This window comes from Grus americana, chromosome 13, assembly GCF_028858705.1.
Source record: "Grus americana isolate bGruAme1 chromosome 13, bGruAme1.mat, whole genome shotgun sequence".
Taxonomy (NCBI): Eukaryota; Metazoa; Chordata; class Aves; order Gruiformes; family Gruidae; genus Grus; species Grus americana.
Window position 1 is genome coordinate 13,246,295 of NC_072864.1, and position 12,388 is coordinate 13,258,682.

General features: G+C 39.0%; 1 protein-coding gene across 6 annotated transcripts in view; it reads right to left on the reverse strand.

The window, feature by feature from the left end:
• Positions 1 to 5,372: 5,372 nt before the first annotated feature.
• Positions 5,373 to 12,388, reverse strand: part of ZNF536 (zinc finger protein 536) — a 228,724-nt gene continuing 221,708 nt past the window's right edge. For all 6 annotated transcript variants that reach the window (XM_054841049.1, XM_054841051.1, XM_054841050.1 and 3 more), the window contains one exon: positions 5,373 to 7,130. In XM_054841049.1, the coding sequence (XP_054697024.1) occupies positions 5,539 to 7,130 (1,592 nt within the window). In that variant the 3' untranslated portion in view covers positions 5,373 to 5,538. The remainder of the gene's footprint in view (positions 7,131 to 12,388) is intronic.

The window sequence follows — 12,388 nt, forward strand, 5'->3', positions numbered from 1 at the left end:
ACCTGGATATGACAAAAACAATAATAATATATTGTTTGGGAGATGAAACTCAGAGTAAAATCATTCAGTTCTAAGCTTACATCATTATTTTGTCTCTGCAAAGAAAAGAAAAGCCTTTCTGTGCTAGGGATTTGCCTTGGTGCAGCCGGCCACTGATGTCTGAAATCAAGGCACATACCAAGGCCTCCTTTTGCAAACACAATCCCCCTTTCAGCTCTGGTGCGAGGAGGGACTGAATGCCTCCAGTTGCACTGGGACTAGAAGGTACTCAGCATGTAGCTGAATCAGGTATTTTAGGGGTTAATGTCCAGAAACGGAAATGGAATGGGAATGTTACACCGCAATGTGAAAAATGGTAAGAAAGAAAGGTTTTCAACAGTCAACAAAATGGTGGTACCCAACTTATCACCCGGTCGATTTCTGATACAACAAAATACAGTCAAATTAAATTACATGAATATAGCGATGAAATTTAAAGTCAAATAAACGCAGGACCTGATTCTGCAATCCTTAGTCATGTAAGTAGTCCCACTCATCGGGAATGAGGGATGCAAGACTGGGTCCTTAGCTTCTGCTTAGGAAGTCAATGTTGATTCAGACAGTATCTTTTCTAGCCAAAAATATGCAGCAAAAGGAAAGTAACATAAACAAGGCTAAATGTCAACAGTGTTTGCAGACTTACAGACACCATCCATTTGTTTGTACTGAAATGACTAGCGAACCATTTGGCAAATACAACGCTATTCACAGACCGGCCCTTTTATCCAGCAACACAAACTTCACTGGATCACTGGCATTCCCAGTTAATTAAAAAAAGGAAGCAAGCCATATGAGTTTGGTTTGATATTGCCATGCAAATGGCACTGCGACATCCAGAAGTGCGGCTGAAACCCAGGCGCGGGGCGGAGGTGCTGATCTCTGTTCAGCAGTATGGATCCTACGCTAAAAGCTGGCCTTGGACCTCCTAACTGAACTAAAGAAACCTCTTCAAAATCACCATAATGGGGGAAAGAAAAGTCTGCGTAAAACTTCCACATCATTTCATTCTGCCTTGAAGGAAAAAGAGCATTCTGGTTACTCCTTCAACTGCAGATCAGGGCAAAAATTTGGGTTACTGAATTGCATTACAAGCTACTTGAAGTGGGCAGGAGTACTACAACTTGCTGCAGAAGGATGACCTTCAGTGCCTCGGAGCTGTCCTAGAACTTGGATATATCAGGCCTTTTGCTTCTGTTTAATACGGATTTTATAATTTAAAAGAGCTGCAGTAAGGATTCAAGCGAAGCCACCACAAACAATTAAACATCTTTTTCTGTTTTTTATATGTTGGTGGTAGTTCTGAAGGGGTTAGCATTATAATCCTTTTGGTTTTGACACCTGTGGCAATAAGCAATTTACGACGACTAAATTCACTATTTAAACATTGGGGTAGAGCACTATAATTATGTGACAATAAAGCTGTAATAATCTGCCACAATCGATCTTCCCCTTGCCCGGCCCTCTTGTCTGTGCTGCGGTTCCACATTTGGAAGGTATTTCAGAAAGTTATAATGCTGAACATTTTAATAATTCTGTGCAACGTTGAACGCTTTCTGCTCCAAAGGAAATTGAAAGTGCTGAGCCCTTTGCAGGATCAGAACTCCAAAGCTGCTACCGTACATCAGAAGGGCCCTGCCCTGTTTTCGTACAGTGGAAGAAGTGATAACGGGGTGGAGCCTATGCGGGAGAAAACAGCACTAATTGCAAAGGAAAGCAAGCCTGAATGGAACCAAATTAGACTTATAGAGACAACATGGAACTAATACTTTTGGACATCATTAAGTGTGGGTTCAATAGTACTAACCCATTAAGCAACCAGCTAATGCCCAGGACTACGTCTGGCCAATAGTTCTGTAGCCCACCAGCTCTTCTTTGAAAGCTAAGTACTTCCCAAGCAGAAAATACAAGTTTTATCATCTTAGACACAAAGCAGAAAAATTTAAAGGAGAGGAGTGAGAGAAAGGAAAGGGTCTCGTCATAAATAGATGCTATGCAAATCACAATTAAATTAATCACTTGGAACAGGAGGTAGAACACTATTGCGATACAACTACATGTGTATGGGAGGACAAGCAGAGAAAGAGAAGAAAGGAAATAAATAGAAAGGAAAACAGATCTTCCAAAACTTAAGTACAAAGTAGGTCTAGAACCTCCGAGCGTAACTTCTCAAATGAGCAAGGGCTGTGAAAGCAGAGTACATGATGCTCCAGACAGCCACTGAGCTATGGAGCCATCACCCTGGGCTTCCCCTCCACACTGGGCTACTGGCTGCCAAGCAGCAAGGAAAGGCATGTCGTCTTCTCTGAAGCCGTGTGGTAGCAAAGATTAACAAGATTGGCTCATAGGTGTAGTCACTTGGAGACTCCAAAACCAAGTACAGGTCAGGAGTACCTCTAAATTCATCAACGGTATTTTTTTCTTTTTTTCTGTTCCTTCCTATTCTGCTCTATATGTAAAAGAGAAATATTACAAGAATTTGTGATTTTTCTCAGCAGCATTTTGACATGGAAATTTCTGTATTATGCAGTAATTATGGTTCTTTCCTAATTGTGTCTTTCATCCCTACAGCCTGAAGCATGATAGGAGCATAAATGAATTATGTGTACATCATCAGTCTCTCTCATTCTACGTATAAGGAAACTGAGGACTGCTTCCCCCATGTGTGGTGCCTTTCCAAAACAACAATGTGAGTTGGTGGCATTCTCCTCTAGAAATTAAACCCTTTTCGTGCCAAGATTTGTGTTTAAAAACTGACCCATTATCTTAAGGTAAAATCTGCCAACTAAAAATGATCCACATGGATCACTGAAAATCCCAGCTTGTTTTTATGCAGCCAGAAATTTAACTCAATTAGCCTGGCCAATCAAAGATGCAATCTCAGCTAACTGAAGCTGAGATATTTCATTTCATTTCTATTTCCACTGTATTCTGACTGCAGAAAGAACACCACGCCTTGCTGTCTGGATTGTGCAAGGAGTGTATCAAGTGTATCAGTGTTCTCTCTTGAGATGTCAACAACCCACACATCATTGGCTGTAAAAAGAAAGGCAAATGCAGAGAGTCTCCCAAAATACAAAGGAACATGAGAATCATGCCCTGGAATCGGATGCTGGAGATGGGTCTCAAGTTTTCTGATCTCTTGGGCAGTAGAAGAGACAAAGGGAACCATAAGTGAGGTCATGGGCTTTGTGAGAGAAGCAAGGAAATCTAAGAAAGGAACAGGGTGCTCCCGATGGCTAATCTGCAAGCACAGAAACATCAGGTGAGACTTCCCGCACTAGCATGCACAGATGGAGAGTGATTTCACAGTACAAAATGTCACTGAGAAATGAAAACTCCCCAAAAACACTACTTTTAAGTGGGCAATGTCCAAGCCAACCAAATAAAAAGAACTACTGTCACAGGGCTTGTTCATAATCATCCACTTTTGCTGTGAGATATTGAGAAAAATTAAATAATACATTTAAATAGTCAACCTTAATACTTATATTCTGCAAACACTCAATAGAATGTCAGTGAAGTATTTTAAAAAGCTATTTTTGGAGGGGGGAGAGAGGACTCGCACTGCATTTTCCATTAAAAAATGGCTTAAAAAGTAGAACAGACAAGCTTCTGTTGTTTTTTTTTTTCTCCTTCATACTTCAAGTCAAATCCATTATCACTGGGCAGAGCTTGTGAAAGGGATATGGTCTTTAAAATCATATAAACTCAAGCCATCATAAAATGTCTGTTGAATTGATTGGAAGATGAAACAAAAAACTAATGGAAGTAACATGACCTCATTTCAATAATAATGTTAGAGGGGGTTTTTTGTTGTTTCAAAAATCTTATGTCTGGGAAGAAGTATAAAGATATTTTGTACAAAGCAAGTAATCTCAGTTCTCCAATTTTTTGTTTGTTTAGAGAGTCATTTCTCTGCTGTATATTTTTTTTTTTGTAACTGATTGATTGTACTCCACAAATTGAGAGAAAAAAAAATCCAAGTAGGATTTTACCAGCTGCAAATTAAATCAACTATCAACTATTTTCAAAATATCAGTAATGTAACTGCTGATTTTGAAGAATCTGGAAATATTTCCAACTATCTGAATTGGTTGTCAATGCAGTGAGACACAGAAGTTTACCAGTAAGGCCATGCAGATACCTGGGCTCGGGATTCAGTTTAAGTAATGACAACATTGTGAAGCCAAAATGCTCTAAGAATACAAGTGAGGAAAGCTTTGTGAGGAGAAATTGGACCTTTTTATCAGGCCAATTACCACACTTGGAGAAGCAGAGAGGGGCCTGAAGAAGGAGTTATGGCTTTAAGCACATATACTATCACAGCGAAGTCAAAGGAAGCTCCCACTAACCTTAAGTTAACCAGGGTAACCACTCTTAAGTGTTTGCAGATTTAGGGTTTCCTTTTAAATTGTCAGGCTTTGTAACTGTTGATCACATTGACTTTTTTTTTTAACTTGAATACATTTTATTATGCATGTTCAGCTCTGACAATGAGTTTTTTGATTAGTTTGAAAGTTAAGTGAAATGAGCATTACTGAAGTTTTTGTGTCCTTTGCTAATTCTGCTTTTTAAAGTGATACCATTTTTCAAAGGTTTTACATTCTAAAATCTTTCAAACAAGAACTATGCTGACAAAATTGAATATTGAATATTATGCTGATAAATTGAAAAATCCTCATTCTCAGTTGTTCCAAATAGATTTAACTTTCATTTTTGTCAAATATGATGCGTGTGATATGAGGAAGTAAAACTGCAGTTTTGTAAATCAGAGACTAATAAGGGTAAAAGGTGGTTTTGTTTGTTTGGTGTGTTGTTGGTTTTTTAATTACCTGGAGGCGTATTCTTAATTAGGCAAATCACAATTTGCACAACTGCTAGTTAGAATAGTGAAAATGGTTGTGGGTGACTACTGTATGGGTGCCATTGGTACAAACCAGAAAAGTGTAACTAAAAAAAAGGGGAGGGAAAGAAAAGGGAAAAAAAAAAAAAAAAGGCTCTTCACCACAGGTAGACGCATTTCATCCACTTGGCCTCTGATTTCATTAATATTGTGGTAATTGAACGCACCCCAATTCAAAGAAAGAAAGAAGAAAAAAAAAAAAAGAGAAAGCAAGGTTTGCTTGGCAAAGCATCCAGTGTTTTTCTTGGGTTCTTACTTATATCAAAATACTGAAAAGTTTGCAAGTTACCATGTGAATTTTTTAAAACTTTTTCCTCCTTTGAGTATGCTAAAGCAGTAAGTATCCCCTTCAGATGCCACTAGCACAGATAGTCTATATTGCTGCTACTCTAGTTTAAAAGCAAGTTCTTTCTAAAATCCTGTATATGCATGCAGCACTGCTGATTTCAATGGAGTAGACCACATATAAGACTAGAATTTGGCCCACAGGTTTTAACATTTAAAAAAATGTATTACTAACAAACATGACTAAGTATATTTAAAGAGCAGCTTCATGATTCTGCACAAGTGTTTTCTGAAATGGTCTAAAAGAAGGTCTAAAACTTACCACACAAGTCAGGTCTCTTGATACATCCACTAGTTGCTGTGCTACTTGCAAGTCCATTAAAGGCTGCTAAGCCATCAGAGCTGTAAGCTCTTAGGACTGACAACATGTTCATCTGCTTCTCCAGGACCTGTGGACCCTGAACTTGTTCGGGTTTCATCACTCCTTGTGCAGTTTCATGGGAGGACAGAAGATTCTGACTGTGCCACTGCTTTTCTGACGCTTGTGGCAGTGGTGATACGAGCCCTTGTGTCGGTTGTGAGGTGACTGCACTTTGTATATTGTCGCCTCCTTCATTGCTTTCTTTATTTAGGGCAGACAACTGCTTATTCATAATATCTGGTTCTGCGTCAATGTCCTCATCTTCAATGTTTTCTTCCTTGGAAGATTCCATATCCTCAGATGAAGCTATGTCAGAAAGGTCATCAGTAGCACTTTTATTTACAGAGTCAGAGAGCAGAATATTTGGGTCATCTTCAGATTGTGTTTTTATTTCGGATTCATTACTGGTGCAAGAATTTTGTGTTCCCGTGCCAATAACACCAGGATAAACACCAAACTGCTTATAGAAGTCTGTTGTAAAATTACAAAAAGTGGATTCCATGTGGCTGGGCCAGGCAGTGCTCTTTTGCTCTCCCAGGGTCTCTTTATTTTGTCCTTGGGTCATTTTCTCAGAAGCTGAGTCCAGCTGGCTCAGCATGTTTGAAACTACTGCCTCCTTGCTGGACTGCACAGAAGAGGGGAGCAAGCTCACTTTATTAACTGAGGCTGAAGCTTCTCTAGGTTGGTCTTTGTTGTTCCCTATGATGTTGTCTTTACGTTTAGCCTTGCCCAAGTGATTGGCCTGGAGGTGCAGAGCCATTAGTTCCATAGATGAAGTTGTAAAGGAACAAAATAAGCAGCCGTGCCAAGCAATATTGTCTTGCACAGTAACAGATGAACCTGGGAGGGAGGCTGCATCTGGCCTTACGGATAAGTCAAGAGGTTCGTATTGTGACTTTTCTGTTTTTCGCTGTGAGGACTTGCTATTCATCTTTTCCTCACCACCATCTGAGCCCAGAGCTTTTGCTGAAAGCGGATCTGATAGAGCTTTGTCCTTCATTTCTTTTTCCTTCTTCAAAGAATTTAGGACAAAGCTGTCCATGAAAGCTTGCAAAGACCCTTGAAAGTTCACACCGTTCCCAACCATGTTCTGGTAAGCACGACCAAGTTCAGAGAAGTGTGTTCCTTTGGAAGATATGTCTGAACTCTTCATGTTTTCTGAAGATACTTCAGATGACATGCCAGCTGCTTGTCCTTGCTGATCTCCAGAAGACAGCATTCCTGACGTCCACTGCTGTGAGACCATGCCACTTCGGAAATCGATACCAGGAAGCCCCTTGAAGGCTCCTCTCAATATATCTGGTCTAATAAACACAGAACTTTTACTTGATGTCTCATCTTTGTGTTCTTGACTTGCAGTCTGCCCAGAGAGTGGTCCTGCTCCGTTCTGTCGCTCCCGATGGTGCCGTTCCAAGTGGTATTTGAGGGACGCAGACTGAGTACCAGCATAATCACAATGCGGACACTTGTAAGGCTTCTCACCTATAGGTATGGATAAAGAGAAAAATATAAAGAGAGAGAGTTAACTGTACTTTGGTGTATGGATGAGTGAAGAAAAAGAAAAGTCAACGTTAGCTGCTTGAAAACAAGAAGATCTTACAGCTAATAATTCATTTTTAAAAAAGAAATGCCTTTAATTGAAGACTAATTTATAAACTGAATATTTCTAAAATGGGTTTCCAGAATGTGGGGCTATTCAGGAATGACATGGTATCTACACACAATTAGCCATCTTTTTCTTAATCTAACATGTAGAAAACTGTTGTAGAATTAAAAGCTATGATTATGAAAATGAAGCATAACAATTTCAACCACAGTAATCATTAAAAGTACAAGTTTAAAAAAAAGACAGACAAAGAATGTAACAAATGGATGGTTGCAATATTTTGTGTATACAATTGCTCTAAAATTTGTTTAAATTATACACATGGAAACCATTTTTAAACCTAAAAATTTTATGGCACTGTTACGCAAGACTGAAATGAATGATTTAAGTCTTGCTCTGCAGTAAATCATGGATATAATTAGCAAATGGCATACTGCACAAGTAATTTATCATTATTTGGAGGGCACCATTCCAGAAGGATTCAAAGATCTGCAGACCTACTGCATTGTTTCTAAATAAAGAACTATAAATACAGATTCTATAAAATATTAATATCATTACACTACATTATGATTGCAGCATGTAAGAACATATAGTTAAAATAAAAAGTAGTCAATAAAATAAAAAAGAAATCGAGTAATAAAAAAGTACAAAATATATTTAGTTTCTGTACTTGAAATTAGCATTATCTACTGGTTTTTGCAGTCCTTTAAATTTGTTCTAATGGCATTTCTAATGCTCAAGCAGTAAAACGTGTAATTTACCTACCATGAGCGCTTTTCTAGGATTAGCTTGAATAGAGTTTTAAAACATATAAGATGATTTTCATGAATTAAATATATATTTGAGTCCCATACTAAACTTTTATTGTTCTTCCTATACTTTAAAAAGAGGTAGAATATATTACATGTATATTAAATATTCACATACAGTCATAAATACATATCCAAAAAGAATGTACAGCTAAGCAAATGCACATCTAAATTGTTGCAGAGCACTTGTTAGCAATGCAGAGTTCCCTTCAAAGGAAGGAGTACGGAAATCCTCACCAAAAGCGCCAGGAATCTGGGAGGCTTGCGACCTGTCAATATTGGCAATTATTTCTATGAGGGACTCAACGTGAAGAAGAAACTGCTTTCTCTGAGTAGCTTTTTTTCCTAAATGATCCGAAAGACAAAGGCAAACCTTCTCCAAATGGTATAATGGAAATATTTGTTCTGAAAACTTCCTCCACAGTAAAAATGCTATATAATATTATGTAGTTCACCAAACCAGCTGGAAAGTTACCCGTTTTCCAATAACCTCCAAATCTGCTTAAAACAAAATTGAAAGGCTTTCAAACTTTTGTTATTTAAGCTACAGGCTCAACTGAAAGGCTGGTAAATACTTGCGAAGCTGCTGTCCTTGCTGATCGCAGGAATTTACTGCTGGGACGCAACCCCGGAACACTCGGAGGACCCTACAGCACTGCGCGAGCAGGCTTACCGACCGTGCGCGGCAGCTGCGTACGAGCTGCAACTCAGACCGGGCTGAAGTAAATTACAAGCAGTGGAAATTCTAAATCCATAATGTAATCCTAAAGCTAAATGGTGAGACGTGAGAGCTTTACAGCAACCACGTTAATCGACCTTTTTTAGAGGAGAAAAGTGCAGCACCTCAAACAAGAAGTGTTCAGCAGAGGAAGAGGTAGCAATTAGCATGGTTCATGCTTTAGGCCTGGGTCCACACAGCTTAACACAAGAAATCAGATTTAAACATTTCAGTGCAACCTCTGAGTCTTCTACAATCACCTAATTAAGTTCTGGCGCTCCACCAACGAGAAGTAGGGGCTGCACTTCAGCGGGAGTCGTGCAAAAGAAAACAGTTCCTACTGATGTGCAAGAATCACTAAAGTGAGAAGGGTCACGTCTGTCTGGGCTTCCCTGGTGCTGGCATTTCTGCAGGGCTGTTTGGGAGCGTGCGAACTCTGACAGCTGTGCTGCCAGTCAGAATGTGGACAAATATTAGTGCCGGTTTTACAGCATGTACATACTGCAATATTTTTGAGCTGTTTTCTGTTATTCTGATGTTTGTCCCACCAGTTACTGTCAACAGTCACTAGAGACCTCTGACATAACTGAGGTATTTCAAGTGTTGACCAAGAAGTAATCAGGCTGGTGAAAAACAAGTACCAGACTTTATAAGGTTAAATGAATTTTCACTTCTCTTAATGGCAAAGCTCTACCTCAGCATCCCCTGATTATGGAAATCTTTAACACAATTACATTGAGCACTTCCCATTCTAATGATAGTTCCATGTGTGTTTGCATTGCACATCAAGTGACACCATCAAAAAGTGTGTCCCAGCATTGCAGGTGCTATGTCAACCATTGGATAACTACTTCTGCAGGGAGGAGGAGGAGTTTGCAATATAGGCTGCACTGATGTTGCTAAAAACACGCAGGCACTGTTCAAAGCAGTAAATATATGTAAAAATCAGTACGAGTTAAAATATGCTAACTAGAAGAAATACTAGTAATATTTTGTACTTCTAAAAGTACCTTCAGTCTAAAGCACTAGGCACAACAACATACTCTTATTCTGAATTGCTAAGCCTTGAAGTCATTACATTTTCCGCTTGAAGTCCTCTCCACTGAGCGAGCTTCCTTTCAGCAGAGGACATCTGGACGCAACTCGCCACCAACGCCATAAGCATTGGACTGACAGAAGACGCTGGCTGAGACAGTGTGACAAAAAGTTCAAATCTCTCCTAGCCTTGGTACACTGCCTCTGCGGTGCTCCCACCTCTTGCATGGCTAGAAATGAGATCTAAAGCTGAAGGTCTGACATTGGACTCAACGTGTAGCAACACACTGTGCCACCTTCACAACACAGGACTGGCCAAATAACATCGTTCAAAGGGAACTATTCAAAACCTCTCTCTTCTCTTCTAGATCCAAATATGGGCAGTGATTAGTTTACTTCAAAGCAATCTTAACTGCTGCTATTTCGAGGGCAGGCATTGAGAGAAGCGAGTAGGATGGAGTAAATAATGTTTGAAAAATTTAAAAATTTACTGTGTCAGTATTTCCTACATGCAGTAACTGGGCAGATATTTAGATGCTATTTCATCCATTCAAATTAACAACCAGCTATGCCCCGTGTAAGTCCCTGTACAAATGACAAAACAGAGTTATAAGCTGCTGTGGGAAAAAGCCCAACTTAACCTCAACCAAACTAACCAAAACCCAAGCCAGTTTCAGTGGAAAACCCAAAGGACCCCTAATTTCCAGGACTCTATCAGCATGCAGTAGTGTACGTCCAAAGAATACTAGAGGGGATAAGAGACAGAGGCTATGATTCTTGTTAGAAGACAACCTGTTTGTATCTCATACTTTGAGGAAAGGTTTCAGAGAATTCATCCTAGTGTAATGACTACCCTGGTAATACTGCCAAGAGCGGTGTCTGGATGAGTTATTTAACACTTAATATCAGTTCACATAAATTAACGTTGCCATGTAGGAGTGAGGGAACATGATTTTTTCAAAATAGTTTTCTGCATTTCATATCCAACAGTCATTTTTCATTGTTCACAAAGGCAATGACCATCCTGATCTTGCTAATTCTCTGGCCCTGTTTGCATCCCTGCAAACCTTTTCACAATGGAGTAGAGAGACAGAATATTCCAGTGCGTACAATAATAAAAAAAAAGTACAAAATTCTTATAGAGAATAACTTATCTGGGCAACATAATCACAGTTGTGATTTATGTACCGCTCTGGTTTGCAAGACACAAGACATCTCACTATTTTATATCAGGATACAGTAAAACAATAAAAATCCAATGCTGCTTGTAAAATCTGCATAAAAGCTTGGTAGATAACTGGAAACAGACATGTTGCCCAGCAGAAACAGGTCTTTTTGTATAGTAGGTTGTATAAACAACACAGACGTATAATGTATGCAAGCTACCAGCCCTGCTCAGAACACAATCTGACCATACTAGTCATAGGAATTATCTGCTAGGGGCTGTGCAAGGAGACCACAGCCAGATTATAAATAGATTTGCAGATTTTAAGGCCAGAAGGGACAATTATGATCATCTAGTCTGATCTGCTGTACAACACAGGCCAAAGACCCTCACATGATAATTCCTGCATCAAATCATAACTACAATTTGAAACAAAACTTACTTGTTTTAGTTTAAACATATTCTGTTTCACAGCAATGAAGAAGAGTCCAACATGTCCCTAGGTAAACTGACTGGTGAAGTATTTTCGCTACTCAAAATGTGTGCCTCATCTCTAGCTTGAATTTGTCCGGAGTCTGCTTCCTACTACTGAACATTGCTACATTTTTCCCTCCTAGATTAAACAGATTATTTTACTAAAAAAATCTATTCCCTAAGGGAGGTACTTGCGGATGGCAAACCAGTCACCTCGTCACCTTCTCTCACTCTCGAGTGGAACACCCTTTCCCATTTTTCAATGTCCTTTTAAGTGATGGGTAGCCACTAAAGCTTTGATGAAATTTCAACTTGATATTAATCTTATACAGTCCAAGACTGTGTTTACATCCATAGCTATAGCAATCAACTAACAGCTTATATTCTGCTGCTTCTCTACCATAATCCTATGCCCGATTCATCAACGCCTCTAGTATTTGTTCCTTTACATTTTGCTGATTTAAAATTCATATTGTTGAAAAGAGCCCACTTGACTAAGTGACTAATCAGTGCCTCCCCGTGATTTTTAGCATCTTACCATTTTTGTGCCATTGGTAAATTTTATCAACAGTGATTTTATATACTCTTCCAAATAATGATGACATACCAAATAGACGGAGTTGAAAGCACTGCTGTGGAACTGCCAGTTTATGTGCCACTTCATCTCTGTATACTGGGGTTTTTTGGTGGGGGGATTGTCACATAGAACAAGATACTTTCACAATCCTTGAGAGAAAGTGAGAAACTTGATAAAATTTACTTTCATAAAATAAAATTGAATTAACTAATAAAGAAATGGTAGCATAGTTAACAAATGAATTCTGTAATTTTACCCAAAACTTGTGTCAGGGTAGGCCATTTATAATTTCAAGGTCCTAATATTCTTTCTTTTTGGAAATACTAGAATAGCCAGAGCTTTTTTCCTACTAC